Source organism: Pongo pygmaeus, chromosome 1 (genome assembly GCF_028885625.2).
Source record: "Pongo pygmaeus isolate AG05252 chromosome 1, NHGRI_mPonPyg2-v2.0_pri, whole genome shotgun sequence".
Lineage (NCBI taxonomy): Eukaryota > Metazoa > Chordata > Mammalia > Primates > Hominidae > Pongo > Pongo pygmaeus.
In genome coordinates this window covers 82721814-82745508 of record NC_072373.2, presented here as the reverse complement: position 1 = coordinate 82745508, position 23695 = coordinate 82721814, and the positions used below count along the sequence as shown (strand labels likewise).

At 37.5% G+C, this 23695-nt stretch overlaps 1 protein-coding gene across 8 annotated transcripts in view; it reads left to right on the top strand.

Moving 5' to 3' along the window:
* The window catches only part of POU2F1 (POU class 2 homeobox 1), a 208076-nt gene that overhangs the window by 135489 nt on the left and 48892 nt on the right, over positions 1 to 23695 (top strand). For all 8 annotated transcript variants that reach the window (XM_063649068.1, XM_054466594.2, XM_063649062.1 and 5 more), the window contains 5 exons: positions 10792 to 10892; positions 15474 to 15527; positions 17228 to 17347; positions 19432 to 19620; positions 21367 to 21493. In XM_063649068.1, the coding sequence (XP_063505138.1) occupies positions 10792 to 10892; positions 15474 to 15527; positions 17228 to 17347; positions 19432 to 19620; positions 21367 to 21493 (591 nt within the window). The remainder of the gene's footprint in view (positions 1 to 10791; positions 10893 to 15473; positions 15528 to 17227; positions 17348 to 19431; positions 19621 to 21366; positions 21494 to 23695) is intronic.

Genomic DNA, 23695 nt, shown 5'->3' with positions numbered 1-23695 from the left:
GGAGTGCAGTGGTGCGATCTCAGCTCACTGCAACCTCGGCCTCCCGGGTTCAAGCAATTCTCCTGCCTCAGCCTCCCTAGTAGCTGGGATTACAGGCACTCTCCACCACACTCAGCTGATTTTTATATTTTTAGTAAATACAGGGTTTCACCATGTTGGCCAGGCTGGTCTCAAACTCCTGACCTCAGGTGATCTGCCTGTCTTGGCCTCCCAAAGTGCTGGGATTACAGGCATGAGTACCCAGAGTATTTTCTTAATAGTGTTATTGCTGAACTTGTTCTAATGTACTTAGTATTTAGTACTGCCAGCCAGTTTTCCAAAGCATTTGTACTGGTTTATACTGCTACTAATAGCAACTGGGATTAACCAACTTTGCAATTTTAGCCAATTTATCAGGTGTAAAATGGAATCTCATTGAGGTTTTAATTTGCATTTCCATAGTTTCCAAGCAGATTGAACATCTTTTCCTATGTTTATGGGCCATCTGTGTTTCTTCCTTTGTTAAATTCCTATTCATTTATCTTGCCTATTTTTTCTATTGGGTTGACTTTTTCTTATTGACTCATAGGAGTTCTTTGTGTATTCTGAATACTAATCCTTTGTTGTTTGTATGGATTGTAAATATTTTCTTTTTTCAATTCACTTTATGTAGCCCTTTGATGAACTTTTAATTTTAAAGTAGTTAAATTTATGTGTTTTCATCTTTTGGTTCTTGATAAAGAAATTCTTCACTTTCCCAAGGTTAGAATGATATTCTTTTATGTTATCTTCTAAGAATGTTATAGTTTTGCATTTTACATTTTGGCTTTTAATCCTTCTGAAATTTTCTTTTTTCTTTCTTTTTTTTTTTTTTTTTTAGTATAGTGTAATGTGTCTAGTTTTTTTTTTTTTTTTAAGTAGATACCCAGCTACCCCTTTATTAAAAACTCCACCCTTTCCTCATTGATCTGTCATGTTTCATCCCTTCCTCACCTCTGTCATGTTTCAAGTGTTCATAGGTGTGTGTACCTCTGTCTCTAGACTCTGCATTGGTATATGTGTTGATCCTTATGCTAATACCACACTGCCCCAATTATTATTGCTCTGTAAATGTTAATATTTTGATAATCCACGTCTCCATGTTTTAAAGAACATCTTGGCCCCATGCCATTCTATGTAAATTTTAGAATCAACTTGTTAAGTTCTACCCCTCTGCTCCAAAAAAAAGACAAAGAGAGAAAATAATTTATTGAGATTTTGATATGAATTTACTTTGAATCCATAGGTCAGTTGGGGGAGAACTGACATTTTTACAATATTGAGCTGGCATCTGTCTATACAACTGGCATACTATAATAACTGCACATTTTTAATTACTATTTTTTTTCACTGTGTTGCTCAAGCTGGTGTCAAACTCGGCCTCAAGCGATCCTCCCACCTCTCAAATCTCTGGGATTATAAGTGTGAGCCTCCATGCCCAGCCATGTCTTTGTTTTTAAATAAAGTTTTATAATTTTCTGCCTGTGGAACTTGCTGTATTTTGATAGATTTATTTTCAGGACTTTATATCTTTTAAGTGTTTATAAATAAAATCTTTAAAAATTGTTTTCATTTGGAATATACAAAGACAATTTTATTATTATTATTTTTTGAGACAGGGTCTCACTTTGTTGCCCACACTGGAGTGCAGTGGCAGGATCACGGCTCACTGCAGCCTCGACTTCCCTCAGCTCAGGTGATCCTCCCACCTCAGCCTCATAAGTAGCTGGGATTATAGGCGCGTCCCACCACGCCTAGCTAATTTTTCTTTCTTTTCTTTTTTTTTGTTGTAGAGGCAGGGTTTCACCATGTTGCCCAGGCTGGTCTCTAACCCCTGGGCTCAAGGGATCTGCCCACCCTGGCCACAAAGGCAATTTTAAAGTAGATTTTGTGTGCTGCATCCTCATTAAACTCTGTTATTCTAATAATAAATTATTAGATTCCTTAGAATATTCTGTACACACAAATCACCTGCAAAGGGTTTTGTTTTGTTTTTTCCAACTCAGATGTTTTCTTTTTTGTCTTGTTTTCCTGGATAGGCCTTGGAGTATGATAGAAGTAGTAGTAGTGTTACCAGTGGCAAATATCCAAGTTTCACAGCATCAAATGTGTTACTGGTAGAAGGTATTTGAATCACTGGCGGCAAATATATACGGGTCTGCAGCAACTTCAATTCTTGCCTCCTCAGAAGAAAGAATTCGACTGAGGGGCATAAGGCAGCAGAAGAGACCAAGGCGAGTTTCAGAGCATGAGTGGAAGTTTACTTACAAAGGCTTTAGAACAGGAAAGAAAGGAAAGTACACTTAGAAGAGTCCCAAGCAGGCACCCAGGTCAAGTGCAGTGTTTAACGTTGATCCTGGGACTTTATAGGCTGGCACCTTTCCCATGATTCTTCCCTTGAGGTGGGCTGCCCACATGTGTAGTGCCCTCCTTACCCTTGGGAGGTGAGCATGTGCAGTGTGTTTAGGAGGTTGTAGGCATGCCCATCTGAGGCTTTCTTCCCTTTTCTGGTGGTGTGCCCCCAGAAGGTCATACTCTGCCATTTTGTCTCTTAATGCACATGCCCAAGAAATTACTTCTCCCTGGTGCCTGCCTTCAATTAACACTTTAGCGCAACAGGTGTGGACCATTAGGAAATGGCCTCTCCGTGAAGCTGGCTGCCAATTTATCACTTAGAGAGGCAATATGAAAACTGCCAGACCATCACCCAACATTCCTAGTGGGCAAGGGAAGAGCTTTCTGCCCTGCTCATGCCTGTCTACCTACTGTAACAGTAACTGGCCCCCTTATCTTCTTCTTAATCTTAAAGGAAATGCTTTTAATTTTTCACCATAAACTATGATGTTTATTTATTTATTTTAATGCTTATTCTTTATCAAGTTAAAGAAACTTGTATTCCTATGCCAAGATTGCCCCCTCCCCAACGCCTCACCCACCCTACCCCCCGCTTCTTTTTGAGACAGGGTCTCACTTTGTTCCCCAGGCAGGAGTGTAGTGGCGTGACGTGAGCTCACTGCGGCCTCAGCCTTCTGGGTTCAAGCAGTCCTTCCACCCTCAACCCAAGTTGCTGGGACTACAGGTGTGCACCATCACGCCTGGCTGATTTTGGTATTTTTGGTAGAGATGGGGTTTCATCATGTTGCCCAGGCTCGTCTCAAACTCCAGAGCTCAAATAATCCACCTGCCTCAGCCTCCCAAAATGCTAGGATTACAGGCGTGAGCCAGCACACCCAGTCCTTATGTCAAGAATTTTTATCATAGGTGGATATTGAATTTGTCTGAGTTTTATGCATCTTTTGAGATTTCTATGTGATTCCCCCCCCCCCCCGCCCTTTATTGAACTTGGTGAATCTTATTAATTGATTTTTTTTTTTTTTTTTTGAGACGGAGTCTCACTCTGTCTTCAGGCTGGAGTGCAATGGTGCTATCTCGGCTCATTGCAACCTCCGCTTCCTGGGTTCAAGCAATCCCCCTGCCTCAGCCTCCTGAATAGCTGGGACTACAGGCGCGCATCACTACACCCAGCTAATTTTTGTATTTTTAGTAGAGATGGGTTTTCACCATGTTGGCCAGGATAGTCTCGATCTCTTGACCTCATGATCTACCTGTCTCGACCTTCCAAAGTGCTGGGATTACAGGCATGAGCCACCGCATCTGGCCTAATTGATCTTTTTTCTTTTTTTTTTTTTTTTGAGATGGAGTTTCACTCTTGTTGCCCAGGCAGGAGTGCAATGGCGTGATCTTGGCTCACTGCAACCTCTGCTTCCCAGGTTCAAGTGATTCTCCTGCCTCAGACTCCCTAGATCTACCTTAGCCATAATATTTTATATTAGTAGATTAGGTTTGCTATTATTATTTAGTATTTTTTCATATATATTTATGAATGAAACTGGCTTGTATTTATATTTTTCACACTTTATCAGGTTATGGTATCAAGGTTATGCTGGTCTCATAAAATGGGTTAGAAGTGTTTCTGGTTTTGTTGTTCTCTGGAAACATTTGTGGAGGATTAGAATTATTTGTTCCTTGAATTTTTGGAAGCACTTGGGTAAAATCAACAAGGCTTTTTATTCTCTTCTTGGGAAGATTTTTACTTACCTACTAATTCAGTTTCCTTAAATGCTGTGAGACTACAGATTTTCTATTTCTTCTTGAGTCAGTCTTGATAAGTTATATTTTCTATAGTGTTATTCATTTTTAAGTTTTAATTGTATTGACATGAAGTGCTTCACAATATATTCTTAATCTTTTGATTATCTGCAGCTTCTTTTTCTTTTTTTTTTTTTTTTTTTTTTTTTTGAGGCAGGTTCTGACTGTGCTGCTCAGGCTGGTCTTGAACTCCTGGCCTCAAGTAATTCTTCTGCTTCAGCCTCTCTAGAGTGCTGGGATACAGGCTTGAGCTACTGCACCTGACCTGCAGCAGTTTTTAATAGGCCTTTTTTGTTACATTTAAATTGTTTGTTTGCTCCTTCTCTTTTATTTTCTTGTTCCATCTTACCAGAAGTTTATAAGTTACAAAGTGACAAGATTCTTTTGAAAGAACCAAGTTGGTGTTTCTATTATGTGGAAGTTTTTTTTAATGGTATTCATTATTGGTCTTACCTTTATTATTACCTTTCCCTCTATTTTCTTTGGATTTATTTATTTCTCAGTGCTCTTATCATTATCTTCTCTGTACCATTTAATAGTATTAAACCACTACATCCTTGTAGCTTTCTCATCCCTGGCTCCTGAAACACACTAGTCTTTTTTTAAGAAAACTATTTTTGTTTTAGATGTAGGGGGTAAGCACATAGTTTTAGATGTAGAGGGTAAACGCACAGTTTTATTACATGGGTATATCGCCTGATGCTGAGGTTTGGGATTCTAATGATTCTGTCACCCAAGTAGCAAACCTAGTACCTGTAGGTAGTTTTTCAGCCCTTGCCTTCTGCTTCCCTTCCCCCTTTTGGAATCCCTAGTGTCTGTTTCCATCTTTGTGTCTTATGTGTTTAACTCCCACTTAAATGTGAGAATATGTGGTATTTGGTTTTCTGTTCCTGTGTTAATTCACTTAGGAAAATGGCCTCCAGCTGCATCCGTATTACTGCATGAATTTTGTTCTGTTTATGGCTGCATAGTATTCCACGGTTCATATGTACCACATTTTCTTTATCTAATCCACTGTTTTGGGCACCAGGGTTGATTCCATGTCTCTGCTGTTGTGAATAGTGCTGTGATAAACATGCAAATGCAGGTGTCTTTTGGGTAGAACGATTTATTTTTCTTTGGGTATATATCCAGTAAAGGGATTGCTAGGTCGAATGGTAATTCTGTTTTTAGTTCTTTGAGAAATTGCCAAACTGCTTTCCACAGGGACTGAACTAATTTGCATTCCTACCAACAGTGTGTACGTGGTTTTTTTTCAGCTTTGCCAACATTTGGGGTTTTTTTTTTGTTTTGTTTTGTTTTACTTTTTAATAATAGTCTGCCTAGTGTGAGATGGTATCTCATTGTTATTTTGGTTTGCATTTCTGATGATTAGTGATGTTGAGCATTTTTTCATATTTGTTGACTGCTTGTATGTCTTCTTTTGAGACGTGTCTGTCTTTGCCTGCTTTTTAATGAAGTTTTTTTTCTTGTTGATTTAAGTTCCTTATAGATTTTGGATATTAGTCTCTTTTTTGGATGCACAGTTTGCTAATATTTTCCCTATTCTGTAGGTTGTTTATTCTGTTGATAGTTTCTTTTGATAGTTGGTTTTGGCCCTCAATGTACCTATCTCCTCAGTCCTGCTCTTTAGTTTAATTAAATCCCAATTGTCTGTTTTTATTTTTGTTGTGTTTGCTTTTGAGTACTTAGTCATAAATTCTTTGCTTAGGCCAATGTTTACAAGAGTATCTCCTAGGTTTTCTTCTAGGGTTTTTACAGTTTGAGGTCTTACATGGAAGTATTTAATCCATCTTGAGTTAATTTTTGTATATAGTGAGACGTAGGGGTCCAGTTTCATTCTTCTGCATATGGTCAGCCAGTTTTCCCAGCACTGTTATAGAGTGCCTATTCCCCATTGTTTATTTTTGTTGACTGTGTCAAAGATCAGTTGGGTATAGGTGTGGGGCTTTATTTTAGAGGTCTCTACTCTGTTATATTGGTCTGTGTATCTATTTTTGTACCAGTACCATGCTGTTTCATTACAGTAGCCTTGTAGTATAGCTTGAAGTCAGGTAATGTGATGCTTCTGGCTTTATTCTTTTTTGCTTAGGATTGCCTTGGCTATTCAGGCTCTTTTTGGTTCTATATGAATTTTAGAATAGTTCTTTTCTAATTATGTAAAAAAAAATGATGTTGGTAATTTGATAAGACTAGTGTTGAATCTGTAGATTGCTCTGGGCAGTATAGACATTTTAAAGGTAATGATTTTTCCAACCCTCCCGCATGGAATTATTTTCTATTTGTTTGTGTCGTCTGTGATTTCTTTTAACAGTGTTTTGTAGTTCTCATAGATATCTTTCACCTCCTTGGTTAGATGTATTCCTAGCTGTTTTTATTTTATTTTATTTTATTTTATTTTGTGGCTACCGTAAATGGGATTGTATTCTTGATTTGGTTCTCAGCTTGAATGTTATTGATGTATAGGAATGCTACTGATTTTTGTACATTGATTTCATATCCTGAGTCCACTGAAGTGATTTATCAGGTCTAGGGTCTTTGAGCAGAATCTTTAGATAATTTTACTTCCACTTTTCCTATTTAGATGCTGTTTGTTTGTTTCTCTTGCCTTATTGCTCTGGCAAGGACTTTCAGTACTATGTTAAATAGCAGTGGTGAGAGTGGACATCCTTGCCTTGTTCTTAGGGGAAATGCTTTCAACTTTTGACTGTTCCATATGATATTGGCTATGAGTTTATCATAGATGGCTCTTATTATTTTGAGGTATGTTCCTTCAATGCCTAGTTTATTAGGAGTTTTTATTATAAAGGGATGTTAGATTTTATTGAATGCTTTTTTCTGGTTCTATTGTGATGATCATATGGTTTTTGTTTTAATTCTTTTTGTGTAGTTAATCACGTACTGATTTGTATATGTTGAACCACCCTTGCATCCCAGAAATAAAGCCCACTTGATCATGGGGAATTGACTTTTTGATGTGCTGCTGGATTTGGATTACTAATACTTTGTTGAGGATTTTCGCATCTATGTTCATCAGGGATGTTGGCCTGTGGTTTTCTTTTTTTGTTGTATCATTGCCAGATTTAAGTGTCAAGATGATGCTGCTTTCATAGAAGAAGTTAGGAAGGAGTTCCTCCTACTTGATTTTTGGGGGATAGTTTCAGTAGAATTGGTACGAGCTCTTCCTTGTACGGCTGGTAAAATTTGGCTGTGAATCTATCTGGTCCAGGGATTTTTTGGTTAAGTTTTTTATTACTGATTTCGTTTAATTACTCGTTATTGATCTGTTCAGGATTTCTGTAAACACACTAATCTTGAATGGTTTTTTTTCTACTTTTCTAACTGCTCCTTCTGTTTCTCTGTGTCTTCATGTCTGCTAATGTAGGTGCTCGTATTATGTCTCCTAATGTAGGGTGCTCCTTTTCTCACAGGCACACAAAACCAAGTGCTATTTGGTTTTGGCCCCCAATGTACCTACCTCCACATTTCTGGCTCATACTTAACTTCCGGTTGGGGTATGTGTGTGTATCTGTTTCTCTCTCCTTTCCTTTTAGTCTAATTTAGGTCTTTATGTTTTACAAGAATGATTTCCATGTAATAACTACCTTCTTCTACTTCTCACCTCCCAATGGAGCCTCAGTTGCCACAGTAAAAGAGGTTAACCTGCCTTAGCACCTTAAATTCCTCTATTTATCTGAGTAGTTGTCTAAGAGTATTCTTTTTACCTTACTACCTTTGAATACTGTTTTGTGTTCCGTTATGAGGTGGTTAGTCCAGTGTGGCCACAATAGGTGACATAAGAAAAGCTCAGGAAAACAAAGTTTATTATACTCGCAGGTCCTAGAGACAGGAGGCACAGCACACCATGCAGGGTCACATGGGGAAGACACCAGAGTGGTGAGGAGGCAGAATATAGGAGTGAGTGGAAGATTTAGGCCACTACCTTTGCTTGGGTTTCTAAAGGGAAATAGTTAGGCCATCACCTTTTTGCAGTGGCATGATCGTAGCTGGTTGCAGCCTCGAACTCCTGGGCTTAAAGGATCCTTCCTGCCTCAGCCTCTGAGTAGCTGGAATTAGAGGGGAAAGCCACCCACTGGCTCTAGGCCACTACGTTTGTTGGGGTTTCTGTGGGAAAGTCAGGACAGAGTAAACAGTTTAGGATTGGCTAATTTGAATAATTTTAGAGGGCTTTGGGACCACCTAGGGGTCGTCTTTAGTTGCCCAGTACCTGGCCCTAGGATGAAGGCAGAATATTGCCTGTAGAGTCTGATTGAGGAAGTATGGCTCTAGATTGGTTAGTTTGTGTATCAAAGACATGCTCCTGGCTGGGCCCTTTGCTGTCTCCAAGAATTGACTAAACCTGGGAGGGGCAGTCTCTCCCCAGCCAGAAAGGTTTTTATGACGTCAAAATATCATAATATATTAAAAATGTAAGAACATTTTACAATACAGAGACCATGCCTTCAGCTCCTCCTCCCCCCAGAGGCAGAACCAGGGCACTTAAATACTGTTACCAGTAGACCACTGTACCAGGGATACTAGATATCAATGTCTCTGTGTTATTTAGTGCTTTGTGACTTACAAGCAGCTTTGATAGCACTTTTATGGCAACTTGAAAGTGGAACCAGTATATAGAATTTTCACAAACTCCATGAGAGTGGAATATTTGGTTCTGGAAGACCTCCTATTAGTAGTATGTTAATCTTTTAAGTGCTTGTCTCGGTTTTTCAAAATCTTATATTCTTTTAGCCTTGTTGATTTATTTAATATATCTTGAGCATGTTTCTCTAATGGTGAACAGTCTCTTTTTCCTCCAGTTTTATTGAGGTATGATTGACAAAATAATATAATGCTGTACTATCTTAAAATCTCCACAAAGGGACTGATATCCTGCATAGGGATAGAGATAACAACTAATGACAAAACGCACGACTTTAAAATAGTGAAACTTCTACATGTGGCTTATGGAAGTGACTCTACTTACTTGACTAGAATGTCGTTGTGGAAAAAAATAAGAAAAAAGAAAGGAGGTGATTCTAATTACATTTTATTTTCATGCAAGTTTTCAATTACTTGACACAAGCATGCACTCTTAATTTTACTAACTGTGTATGTCTAAGTAGTTCTATAGTTTTCTATTTGTGGAAGGCTTTAGGAAAAAATATAAGAAGCGATTTTATGATTTTTAGAAAGTGAAATATTTATACATATCTTTTATAATTATCTCAAGGAAACAAATAGGGCTCTGGTTCATGTGCTATACCTAATTATTCATTCTTATTTAAGTAATACATCTGCCAGAAATTAGGATGTGTATATTGGCAGACGTTAGCACTGTCTTACAAACACTGCTGTAAGGTTCTAACTTTGTGCTCTTCTGACTGGTCTGCTCTGGATATGTGTGCACATGTAGGTGTAAGGATGGGAAGAATGGGGGTGTTTGAGTGGTAGGAAATGGAAGTGTAGAACCGTATCTTTGGTCTAGACAATTCTTACAGATTCCTGTGGTCTGTTATATTTTATTCAGTATATGATGTTCTGGCTTTTTAAAGTAATAACTGGATATAGTAATTTGAAAACAATGTATTATAATCCCTTAGAAAATATTTCTGGGTGTTAGGGTGGCATGTCTTTTCATAAATTAGCCCTATTCTAATATCAGATCACAGCAGAAGTGGTTAAATAGCTCTCGCATAACATTTTTCTTTTCTTTCTTTTCTTTTCTTTTCTTTTTTTTTTTTTTTTTTTTTTTTGAGACAAGTTTTAGCTGTATTACCCAGGCTGGAGTGCAGTGGCGTGATCTCGGCTCACTGCAACCTCCACCTCCTGGGCTCAAGTCATTCTCCCTTAGCCTCCGGAGTAGCTGGGACTTCAGGCGCACATCACCACACACCTGGCTGATTTTTTATAGAGACGGGGTTTCACCATGCTGCCCAGGCTGATCTCGAACTCATGAGCTCAAGCCATCTACCCACCTCGGCCTCCCAAAGTGCTGGGTTTACAGGCATAAGCCATTACACCCAGCCTCGCATAACATTTTGAAAAATATAATTATAGCAGGGCCCTTGCTAATGAGATACATGCAGCAATCTACTGTTTAGGATTAAAGGAATTAATACAGCTATTGTTTTCTTTATGCTTATCATGGAGAAGGTTGCTTTTTGCCATCAGATTGCTATTCATTAAAGTGTTCAGAGTTAATAATAAGTTTTTCTTGCTCTTGGCAAAGTCACCAGTGAATTTCTTCTGTCTAAACCACATATCAAGTAAGCTGAAAAATAGAAGAGAGCCTCAGGGTGTCTTTGAACTCTGTTCCTATGCTAGCTGCTCCAGTTGCTGCATTCACATCTGAATTTTCACATACCATCTTATGATTGTAATTTATTATTTATATTTTTGTGTCTGTTTCTTAAGCTTTATCAGTGTTTGTGTACTTGTCATGCAGTCCTGCTTTTAGAAGATAAACCATTTTACTGTTTCCTTTCTTTTGAATCCCTTCTCCTTGGAGGTACTTAGAAAAGCACTTATGCAAAATAGGTGCCTGATGAATGTTGGTAACTGAAATCTAGTGCTTTATTTCATTTATTTCTTTTAATAGTTGTAATTATTTTGCTTGCTTTCTAGGCACACAAACCAATGGTCTGGACTTTCAGAAGCAGCCTGTGCCTGTAGGAGGAGCAATCTCAACAGCCCAGGCGCAGGCTTTCCTTGGACATCTCCATCAGGTAGGAATGTTCTGCTCAACCATCAGTGAGAGTGAAAGATAGAGGCATAAAGTACTGGGGCCTGAGGAAGTTATTTCAGAATGTGGGACCTTTTAACTTATTTAAAGCCTAGTGCTAATTATGTGTAATTGTGTCATTCTATTTGGTTAGTATGAAATCCTATGGTTTAGTTGAGTGTACAGTCATTGACTCCACAGGTGTGTGGGAAACAAAAGAATTCCTTGTTGTGAATGGAATGTGTATAACAACTGGTTTATTGTTTTTATAAGTGGGTATCTGTGGTGGCTACCTGATGGTAGCAAATTATCAAAATCATCCAAAAAGATGTAGCTACCATTGCCTGAGACCTGCTGTGTAAGGCTCTGAGCTCCAAGCTCATTTCTGTCCTCTAAAACAGTTCCAGACCATGACAGTTGATTTGGGCAACTACTCAGAGGCTTTTGCTTGACTGTGACCCCCACCCCCTAGTTTGAGGTTCAAAAGGCTCTGCCTCAACTTTATTACCCTATGTCACAACATTTTTTTCCCTGGGTCTGAAATAGACCATGGATTCTGTTCATTCATGTTTTAGCTATAATGTAGAGGGAATGGGAATAAAAAAAACAAACACTGGCTACTCAATAGTTTTGGGATATGGAAGCTGGTTGAAAATGGAAAACAGTGAAAACAGTTGGGAGCTAGATTACCAGAGTGTCTCAACCTCTTGACTTATGTTCACAATTATATATTAGAGCAATATTTTGGTGGTCTATATGTGTTGATAGTAATGGTGCCTAGTGATGGTGCCTAATGATGGTGGTGGTAGTGATTCAGTGAAAAACCCATATGGACATAAGACCTCCCAGGTTACATATTAATATATTGAGTTACTGAGCACTGAATATATACATCTTACTAAAGTCTTTTCATCAAACATCAGACCACCTAAACTATAAAAGAAATTCTTCTACTTGAAAACAGGGAATATCCTGGAAGCTGTTCTAAAGCCCATTTATTTGTTCACAGACTCAAATGGATATCATGTAGGCAGCAGTTATCATCTGTTACAGTGAGGCCTAATGGAACACTTTTGCTCAGGGCACATAGCTTCGTTTATATCTTTGAAATGGAAAAACTTTGACATTAACTTCCAGATAAAATATTAAGATTAATTAACATCTAAAATGAATTTTAAAATATATTTTAAATATATCCTAGAAGAAAAAAATGTTTTCATGTTGATTTTTTTTCTAAGAACATATTCAAGCCTCCAATAATTTTTCTGGGTTCCTAAGAGGAATAGCATTTTTAACAGAATTTAGTCAATTATTTGGCACCTAGTAAGCATCTTTATCTGGCTTAAATACGTGATGGTCCAAATGTATTAAAAAATCCCTGAGGGCGCACAGACGATGTGCAGTTTTCTCCCCTCTGGGTCCAAATTCCAAGATGATTGCAACTCTCCCTGTACCAGCTCCAAGACCTCTAGATCTCGCCGCTGATTACCAAAATCACAGACCCTTCAATACCACCCAGACCAAAGGACTGCAAACCAAAGAATTTTATTTGAAATTGCGACACCATTGAATCTCCCATCAAGACACAAGTCCTTGCATCTGATTAGCTACATAATTAACAGTGTGACACTTGCCTTCTATTTCCAACCCCCTTATTGACAGAATTAGCACCTTGAAGCTTTCCTTACCATAATTATAATATACATACAGAAAATAGATGGCTTTAGGTCTGTTGCCCCATTAACTATAAGTTCCATGAAAATGGAAACCTTTTGTTGTTTACCTGTATTGCAGCATTTACCAAAGAACCCCATAATACAACAGGTGGTCAGTAATTATTTGTTGAATAAAGTCATAGATGACTAAATGGTCAAGTATGAGACTACCAGGAAGAAATGATTAGCTTACCCTGTACAATCTAAGACATTTCTCTCAGGGTGATTTTTGAGCTGAGTCTTGAGGGATGTTGGAAACTAGCTAAATGGAGTTGGTAAAGGAATGCTCTCTTCTTTTTATTTTTAACTTCCTATTTAAAAAAAACTTTCAAATCTGTAAGAGTTACAACAATAGAACAGTGTTCATCTGAAAGCCCTTCACCTAGAATCACCAGTTGTTATTTTACCATATTTGCTTTATGCCATATGTGTATATGTATGTATGTACACATACAAAATACATTTTGCTTTTACCATATGTGTATATGTATGTATGTACACATACAAATTTTTTTTTTAGATGAGGTCTTATTATGTTGCCCAGGTTGATCTCCAACTCCTGAGCTCAAGTGATCTTCCTGCCTTCCATGTAACTGTGATTATAGGCGTACACCATGGCACCGAGCCAAAAAAAATTGTTTTTTGCTAACTCCTTTGAAAGTTGCAGACATTATAACCATTTACTTCTAAAGACTTCAGCATGTTTTTCGTAAAAACAGCATTCTCTTATAAAACTACAGTCCAAATTTCAAATTCCAGAAATTTAACATTGATATGGTATCATTTTCCAATATTGGCCCATATTTATATACTTCCTGCCCACAATCCAGTCCATACTTTGCATTTAGCTGTCATGTCTGTTAAGTCTTCTTCAATCCAGAACAATTCCTCAGCATGTCTTTGTCTTTCATGATATTGGCATTTTTGAAGAATAGAGGCCAGCTGTTTTATAGAATGCCCCTTTAACTTGAATATGATTGTTCCCTCAACGGCTGAATTCAAGTTATGCATTTTTGAAAGGAATACAACAGAAGTGATGCTGAGTCCCTCTCGGTGCATTCAGAAGCCATATCATATTGCTTTGTCCCATTATTGTGATATTAAGTTTGATTATTTTATTAAGGTAGTGTTTATCAGATTTGTCCACTGTAAATATGTCTTTTTGCCTCCTGGTAGGTAATACTCTGTGAGGCAGTACTTTAAAGACTGTGTAAATACCCCATTCCTCAACAGACTTTTACCCTGAAACATAATAAGTAAAAATCACATAAAATTTTTATCATCTTCAAATCTTTGTACCTGAAGCTCTTTCCTTGGGCTCTTTGACTTATTAGCCTTTAGGCCTTAAACATATTATCTGTTCAGATAGGCCTCTCCTGATTACACTATATTTTAAATGTGTTCTACCTATGTCTTCAGATTTTGGTTTCTTGTTTTTGTGTTTGAGGGTTCTCATCTACTAACAGGACTAGCAGTTTCAAATAAAGGACATAGTAGTCAATTCATTTTAGCTCTTAACTCTTCACTGAGCTCCATACCAACATTTATATTTAATCTCAGGACATCTTGATGCTATGTGGTGTATACAAAATGGAACTCATTATCTTCTCTGTCCCTGTTAGTGGTACTACCATTTTCCAGTTGCCCAGATTTGAACCCTGGAATAATGCATGACTCTCTCTTTTTAACCTAAATCCAGTCAGGATCCTTATGTAGTGCATTGCAGAGACTTTCATGTCTCCTACTTTTTATTCCCACTGCCACCATTCTAGTTTAGTTTTCCATTTATTCTAGCCTAGTTTATATTCTCTTTCTCTCTCCTCAGTCTTTCTTTGTTTCAGGACATTGACAGTTTTGAACAGTGTACACCAGTTATTTTGTAGTGTTTCTCAGTTTGGGTTTGTCTGATTTTCATCATGATTAGATTCAGATTCTACACTTTTGTTAAGGATGCAGCATAAGCAATGCTATATTCCTCTCAGTGCATCATAGCAGAAGGCCTGTGTCTCCTTCCTGGTGACTCTTGTTTGTGCTCACTTGATTATTTGTCTGCCAGATTTCTCCACTGAAAAGATACTATTTAACCCTTTGTAAGTATCAAGTATCATTGGAGACATAGTTGAGAATATGTAAATATCCTGTTACTCCTCAGATTTCTCACCCATTAGTTATCCATTGATGACTCTGCCTAAATCATAGTTATTATCATAGTTGCCAAATGATGGTCTTAATTTCATGTGTATCCTTATTTTCACATAACCATGATTTGAACTTTCTGAATGTATGAAATGTATTAAATGTTTTGACAGACTTTTATATGTGGTTTATAGGATAGATTTCTTATTTCAGCTAAGAGTTTTAAGTTATGATTATAAATGTTTTAACGACTTGGCTGTGTGGGTGTGTAAATATATTTCTACTCTGGTGTATACATGGAACATTTGAAATTAAAATAAGTAGATGGCTCTGATTGTTTCTAATAATAAAGAATGTATATAGATAGCTTATATGTTCTTTAACACAATGTGGAAGGTTAATTAAATTTTTAGAATCTAAGCATTCTGTGAATACAAACAATGTTATATAAGGAGCATTCAGTACAAGTGTGGCATGGCTGATAATGTTCATTTAGTGTGGGAAAACATCTTCAAAAAAAGATTAACAGCATTTTTCTGTGGGACCAGTGAGGGTGGCGTAGGGTGGGATGAGAAGGGACTGAGCTTGTTCATAAAGTTTTAACTCCATAAGACGAACTTCTTTGTCTTCTCAGTTCTAGCTCGGTGACACATAGTAGACTTTATTTAGTGATGACAACTCCTTGTGATGAATGTCAACAGTATTAAACTAGAACTTCCCGTGATTACTTATAGGTCCAACTCGCTGGAACAAGTTTACAGGCTGCTGCTCAGTCTTTAAATGTACAGGTAAGCTGGGACCTGGGATTATGGGTCAATCTTCTATTTATTTTTTCTTATATTTTTCTGTAGTGAGCATATATTTTATAATAGGAAATGCTTAGAAGTATTACCGTTTTAAAATTAGTGAATCTCGTGAAGATTCAAATAATGATAATTATTGCCATTAATGAAAATCAATTTTATATTCTGCTACTGTGCATGAACCAAAGATGGACAGGAAAAGTCTACTTTCAAAGTTTTATGTGTAAGTTCAGTAAAAATGTTTCTCAGTTATACTGCTATAACACATACCTAAACACACAGCCTGAAAGTTCTCTTAAATGCCAGTTTGTTTCCAAAAGCCTTGTTATTTATCATTTTTGATGTCTTAGGGAGACCTTATAGGGCAGAGGAAAGAACACTGGACTGAGACACAAGGGTCTTAGGTTTGCATTCTCATTCTGCCACTGACTAGCTGTGTGACCTTTGACAAGTCACATAACCTCCTTGGGTTCAGTTTTTCTCATCGGTACTTAAGTGGGGACATTTATAAGATTGCCAGGGTTCCTCTCCATCCTAAAATGTTAGGCTTCTAATAATTGTAATTAAACCTGTTTGTAGATATTGGTGGATAGACAATCAAAATGTTAAAACTTAAATCTGTCCACTTTCCTTCTTTGAACCATATGGCAAAACATGCAAAGTTCAAGTGTTAGACATTGCTCTCTTAATATTTCTATCAACCTGCTGGTTCCTTTCATTATAGTGTTTAGGTAACTAGCAGTCAAGAGGGAAAGACAGTATTATGGAAGATTGATTTCAGTGTTGCTAATGACTAAAGACCTTGGATTGAGCATTTCATGAAACCCAGTTGAATATGGACCTAGTAACACATAGGAACAAGGAGAGAAAAGAAAAAGAGATAATGTGACCTTACTTTCTGAGGGAGAGGAGGCGGAAAATTGCCTTGGTTGCCATGGTAAACTTTCATCCCTTAGAGAGATGTTGGCAAACAGGCTGTATCTCCAGTGCAGAATGTTTACAGTCCTGCACTGTAATTATCTCTCAATGACTGGCAGAATTAATCAGAGCATTTATGTTAATTAGCCTTGCTGCAGTCCCCAAAACAGGTGGTGAGAAATATGCAAATCTATGCAGAATTTTAATGCTTTGCATAACCAGTTTTAATTACCGTAAAATTTTCTCTTCGTGCCCCTCTGTCTTGACTGCAGCATTTTCTCTCTGAGCTTGTGTGTTAGTTGATGGGAGTTGCTAGATTTACCGTTCTGTAAAATATTAGGTGAAAAGTTCTGTGGATCAAGTGATCATTCTCTGAGATGGTATATGGAGAAGTTTCAGAGTGACCACCAGGTGTATGTTAAAATATTGGTTTGGAAGGTCTAATGTAGAGGTGAATTGAAAATATATTCTTCCCTTTACCCCCTATTTCTAGAGTTGAGGAATTGGGGCTGTGAAAAAAATCTATAAATTTGTGGGGGATGACTATTTTTAAAAATTATAATAGCAGCTTTGCTGGCATTGGAATTAAAAAGTTTAAAAACTTAGTATGTGAAACTAGGAAAATACAAAGAAAAGAAAGGAGGTAAACCAGAACTCATGACTGAATAAGCCCATGTTTTAAATGATTCCTAAAAGATGGGGTTTTAAGTACATTTCTTTTAATCAACTATTTGCAATCTTTTATTTCCTACCCCACCCCTCCTCAGTCTAAATCTAATGAAGAATCGGGGGATTCACAGCAGCCAAGCCAGCCTTCCCAGCAGCCTTCAGTGCAGGCAGCCATTCCCCAGACCCAGCTTATGCTAGCTGGAGGACAGATAACTGGGGTAAGTGTTCGCTGAGAGAATTATAATAAACTTTTTCTGTGTCAAAACTGCCATTGGCCAATAGCTGATTAGAATTGTTCACCATAGCTGGCAGTAACATGGCTATGCCTGGCACTATTGTGTCTTTAAGGAACTTCCTACACTGTAGGTAGTAAGTTGCTCTGAAAAAGGAGTTATCTTTGTCGTAAGTTTTCAGGATATCTTTTATTAGAATTGTGGATGCTCTGGATAAATTAAAAACTTTATTAAACCCCTGTTTCAGGGTGTTGCTTCATCATGCAATGGAATAATTATCGTATAGTTGAGATCATTACACTGAAAATGGCAGTTGTCCATTTGGCATTAAGACATCACTGCAGGGTAGAAGTTAAAGAATGGATTAGTACCTGCAAAAGAAAAACATTTTTCTTTAAGTTACTATGTAATGGTCTAAAATAAAGCATGTGGCTTCATATCCTAGCTCTGCAACTTACCGTATGGCCTAATTACTTCATTTCCCTCTACCTGTTTTCCTTCTGTTAAATGGAGATACTAATAATACCTATCTCACATTACTGTTGTAAAGATTGGAGATAATACATGTAAAGCTTATAGAACAGTGCTTGGCATGTAGCATTCAACAAATATTGTTTATTCTTATACTTGATCTTAGCCAAAAGGCTGAGAAGGTCTGTCATTTATTTTTTATTGTTAATAAATTGGCCTGTGTGACTATATTAAGCTTTCAAGTTTTCAGCTGTCTTTTCTCTAAGGCACCATTCAAAATATTTTTCCAATGTTGAAAATTTGTGTATTAAATTATCTTTGTGGGGATTGGTTTAGGGCAATGGTAAGGAATAGTTATTATTCAATTCACATCACATTAACTCCCAAGAATTTCCTGGGGTTTTTTTTTTTTCTTTCTTTCTTTCTTTCTTTTTTTTTCCCCCCCCAGTTAAGTGTGTTTTTGTCAGTGGACAACTGTTTTAAGAACTGTTGCAAAATTGTTTACAGAATCCCATCAGTAGAGATGTATGTATGTATATATTGTGTAAAAATTAAAAATATATCTGTACTTTATATACACACATATCCCTTGAAGGGTATTGAGTTTTCAAATGGTTTGGTTTTGAGCCTTATGTTTCTAATGCACAAATTGTGTTTGATTCTTTTAGAGGAGGTTGTGGTACTAAGTGACTGTACATATGCTTCAGAAAATTATGGTTCCATCTTGTTTGATCAGTCAGAACTTGTCACCAAAAGAAAAGTAGAACACATTTACTACTTTGATTTAAGTGTGTTTGAAATAAGTTGCATTATGAAAACAACTTTAAATATGCTCTAAATACATTTCCTACTTTACTATTTGGGTCTTGTTTTTGGTGACTAGTGTCTACAATAGTAAGAGGGAGTTGGGATTCGAAGTTCCTGTGGCTGGAGCTTCTGTTAAACCTGGGCATTAGGGTTCATTTGCATGTAAAGAGAACGGCTATCACCACCTGTTTCATAAAGATAATGTGTTGGAAAGGAGATGTAAAGTTGCAGAGACTCAATGCTTTCAATAACAGAAAAGATTGTGTTAGGGAGGGGCCTGTAGGGAGACTTGGAAAAGAAACAAATAGAGCTCATATTCTTTAGTCATGTCTTTGGACTTAATGGAAATGATGGAATATGGCAGGGATTCGTGCTAATGGGAAGCAGCTGGGCCTTATCAGTTCTTTCCTTGGTTATATCCAGCATCCTTGTTCCTCATTCATCTGACTAATCACTTGCTGTTTGGTTGGGTGTAAATTTCTTTTCATATCTTGTCAGTGGTGATTCTTTTTTTTTTCTTGCTTACTAGTTAATTACTTTTTTGCCCAAACCCTAGGGCCCTGGACAAGCTTGAATGATTAAGTCCATAGTGGGGACCACCATTTTAATTTAAATGTTCTGCTAGTAATGGTAGTTTGATCACTGATGAACATTTTAGCTGTCTGCTAAGCAAGTGAAGTTGGGTAGCTGGGGACTGATATCATTTGAGTTACCTATTTTAAAGCAGTTGGCTTGCATTAGGAGACTTTCTCCTTCAACACTTTCCCATTATGTGTTCTGGTTTTGTTTAGCTTACTCTGACGCCTGCCCAGCAACAGTTACTACTACAGCAGGCACAGGCACAGGCACAGCTGCTGGCTGCTGCAGTGCAGCAGCACTCCGCCAGCCAGCAGCACAGTGCTGCTGGGGCCACCATCTCCGCCTCTGCTGCCACGCCCATGACGCAGATCCCCCTGTCTCAGCCCATACAGATCGCACAGGTGAGTGAGGAACTCCAATAGTTGGGGCAGCAAGTGAGGAATAAAGTGGCAGGTTTTATTTAATGTTAAATTAACTTTTTGATTGTTAGTGTGGGGCCTTAACTGCCTGAGGAGCTGTAGATTAGTGAGGTAAGCGGTACCTTTCCTTACCACTGAATTAGAAATAATGTTTGTTTGCTTATTGTAGTTGATATTATAAACATATAGCTGATTATTTGAATAACTGACTTTATATTAAGTGACAATTCTTGAATAATTAGCTGGCGTATTTTTGAAGCGGGGGATTACTGTATTTATTTTAATTAGCTAATTGCAGCAAACATGGATTTTTTTTCATGTGCTCTGCGGTGAATGTTGCCGCCCATGTGTGAGACAGACAGTGAGTCATCTCTGCTATGGAGTGATTAACATTATGCAGAACATTATTGCATTAGAATGTTGTTTGGTTTCAATTTTCACATTTTAGGGCAAAGTATCTAGAGATAATAAAAATTTATTTAAGAAGCGCCAGGCGCAGTGGCTCACACCTGTAATCCCAGCACTTTGGGAGGCCGAGGCGGGCGGATCACTATGTCAGGAGATCGAGACCATCCTGGCTAACACGGTGAAACCCCGTCTCTACTAAAAATACAAAAAATTAGGGTGGCAGGTGCCTGTAATCCCAGCTACTTGGGAGGCTGAGGCAGGAGAATGGCATGAACCCAGGAGGCGGAGCTTGCAGTGAGCCGAGATCGCGCCACAAAAAAAAAAAAAAAAAAATTGTTTAAGAAGCATACACAATAGTACCAAGGAGGAAAATAAATAAAATCTTTAATCTCAAGAAGAGGAAAAAGGTATAAGTAGTTATATCAGTAAAATATATGAAGAGTTATTATGAGTCTAATTGTTAGACAGCTGTCTTTATCCCTCTCAGAAAAGACTCAGAAATGGACTTAACTTATAGCAAGAGTTTGACTAACCATTTAAAAAGAACTAATTAACTATAAGAGTAGAGAATAAATATCAGACTAGTCTTTATACAGTCTTTATCAAGATAATGTTTTGATTTTGGCCACTTTCTTATCACCAAATAAATGTTTTTAGTGCCTAAGCTGTGAGACTCTATATTAACATTAGTCTAAATAAGATAACGTACATGAAAACACTTTGAAAATTATAAAACAGTAGGCCAATGTAAGATGCTATTGTTGTTAGGGATCAAATTTTTATATGGATAGCTATTTTTGGTTTTAAAAAATTGAATACTTTAGAACATGTGGAAAAGGGCAGAAAAATTGAATACTGATTTTTCAGTTGAGTTAGATAAGCTGTTGTCAAATGTCATGGTCATTACAGGCCCTTTATTGATGGAAATTCAGACGTAACATGATCAATTTTTATTTAAGAGAAAAATCAATCAATATTTAAAAACTCTTTTCTCACTTGATTTTTAAAACCCATATTGGTCCTTACATGATAAAAAACAGAAGTATATTTGTTCTGAGGGAATTTTAAAGGACCATTGAAAATTAGGCTTATCATAACAATATATGTCAGTCCACAAAAATAGTCAGTTGCAGAGGCTCCAGGTTGCTTCCCATGCTTTGCCAAGCACACACAGAGCATACCCTGTTTGGAATATGAAAGCATGCCAAGTATTTACTCTTCTTTATTTGGATGTGACAGAAGTCATCAGCTGGAAGCCTTATAATTTAGCGAACTTTTATTTCAGAATCTCCAATCCATGTTTTAATTCCAATTTTTCAGGATCTTCAACAACTGCAACAGCTTCAACAGCAGAATCTCAACCTGCAACAGTTTGTGTTGGTGCATCCAACCACCAATTTGCAGCCAGCGCAGTTTATCATCTCACAGACGCCCCAGGGCCAGCAGGGTGAGCTCCTCCTTAGAGCTTATTAGTGGTATACCAAGGCTGTTCGCTGAATGTTACACATGCATGAACTACTATCATTTTGGCCCTGAAACTATTAGAACAATGTTTTTATTAAATTTTATTTGATTATAAACTTTTGTTTAAAAAAATGTTTTGTTTTGTTTTTTGTCATAAATACCACATTATTGAAGGTTGTCCTGAACTGCCATTCATCTGCTTAATCACTAAGGAAGAACCAAGAGTTTGGCCAAAAGTCTAAGTGAAATTATTCAACATGCCAAACATAAATTGGATAAGTTGCTGCTAGTGTTTTGATTGTTTTTCATGGAAGTGTATTCAAAGAATATAGACTGAGTGTTGAAAGTATGTGCTTCTAACCATTGTTTTTTTAATTTAGGGAGGAAAGACTGTTATAATAGAAACTACAAATTTCGTTTGAGTTATAAAAAACATCTTTGAGTCCTTTGAGTGGTAAATGTTATATAATTAATATATCAAACAACCACTCGTCTGTAAGGTCAGTTAATCTAATCAGGGTGGAGAATGTCAGAGTATCAAAGCTTCAACCCAAGGAACATTAGTGCATCACTAACGATTCTTTATTATTTCTGAATGGGTTTTTTTGCCCTTTTTCTTCTTGATCATTCATTCCAAAATCTTTTGTCATGAAATAATTATTCTAGCATATGTTCAAGATTCAAAGATGAGTAATTCAGTATTTACTTGCAGAGAGCTCGCAATTTAGTGGTAGGGAAACAGACCTAAATTGTGTTAGATTTGATTGGCACACAATGCTATGGGAACCAAGCAAAGAGACCCCTGTAACTTTGTGCTCAGATAAGTCTTCACAGTGAATTTGGGAAAATGCATTCATAGGCTTACAAAAGAGAGAATGTCAGTCTTGGAAAGTGAACAGCATTTGCAAACCTTAGAAACATGGAAGAAAAATCAATAAGCTGTGTTTGAGAACTATAAGTAGTGCCTTACAACTGCAGAATAAGTTTGCATATGCAGGTAATAGTGAAATTTGAACCCAGAAAGATTAGCAGAGACCAGATCATTAAAGAACCTTAGATTAAGTTTCCAGGAGTTTGACCTTAAATCCTATAGCTTAGTGCTTCCTAAGGTTTGATTTATTTAAGAGTCATTGGTGGCCAGTCGTGGTGGCTCACACCTGTAATCCCAGCACTTTGGGAGGCCGAGGCAGGCAGATCATGAGGTCAGGAGATCAAGACCATCCTAGCTAACACAGTGAAACCCCATCTCTACTAAAAATACAAAAAAAATAGCCAGGCGTGGTGGCAGGCGCCTGTAGTCCCGGCTACTCAGGAGGCTGAGGCAGGAGAATGGTGTGAACTGGGGAGGCAGAGCTTGCAGTGAGCCAAGATCGAACCACTGCACTCCAGCCTGGGCGACAGAGCGAGACTCCATCTAAAAAATAAAAAAATAAAAAAATCACTTGAGGAATTAGAAAAGTTTCCTGAGCCCTAACCCCAACCCCCCAATTATCTTTATTCTTATTTTTAAACTTTTAGGTTCAGGGTTACACTCAGGTTTGTTATGTAGATAAACTACATGTCATAGGGATTTGGTGTACAGATAATTTCATCACCCAGGTAATAGGCATAATACCTGATAGGTAGTTTTTTCAGTTCTCATCCTCCTCCCACCCTCTACCCTCAAGTAGGCCCTGGTGGCGGCTGTTCCCTTCTTTGTGTACATATGTACTGAGAGTTTTATGGCTGTATAGTATTCCGTTGTGTATATGCACCACGTTTTTTTTAATCCGGTCTAGTGTTGATGGATATTTAGGTTGATTCCATGTCTTTGCTATTGTGAATAGTGCTGCAATTAACATACGCACAGGTATGTGTCTTTATGGCAGAAACAATTTATATTCCTTTGGGTGTATACCCAATAATGGGATTGGTGTATCAAATGATAATTCTAAGTTCTTTGAGAAATCGCCAAACTGCTTTCCACAATGGCTTAACTAATTTACATTCCCACCAGCAGTGTATAAGTGTTCCCTTTTCTCCAGAACCTCGCCAGCATCTGTTATTTTTTGAGTTTTTTTGTTTTTTGGGATTTTAAGAGATGGAGTTTCACTCTTGTTGCCCAGGCTGGAGTGCAACGGTGCGATCTCGGCCCACCGCAACCTCCGCCTCCCGGGTTCAAGCAATTCTCCTGCCTCAGCCTCCC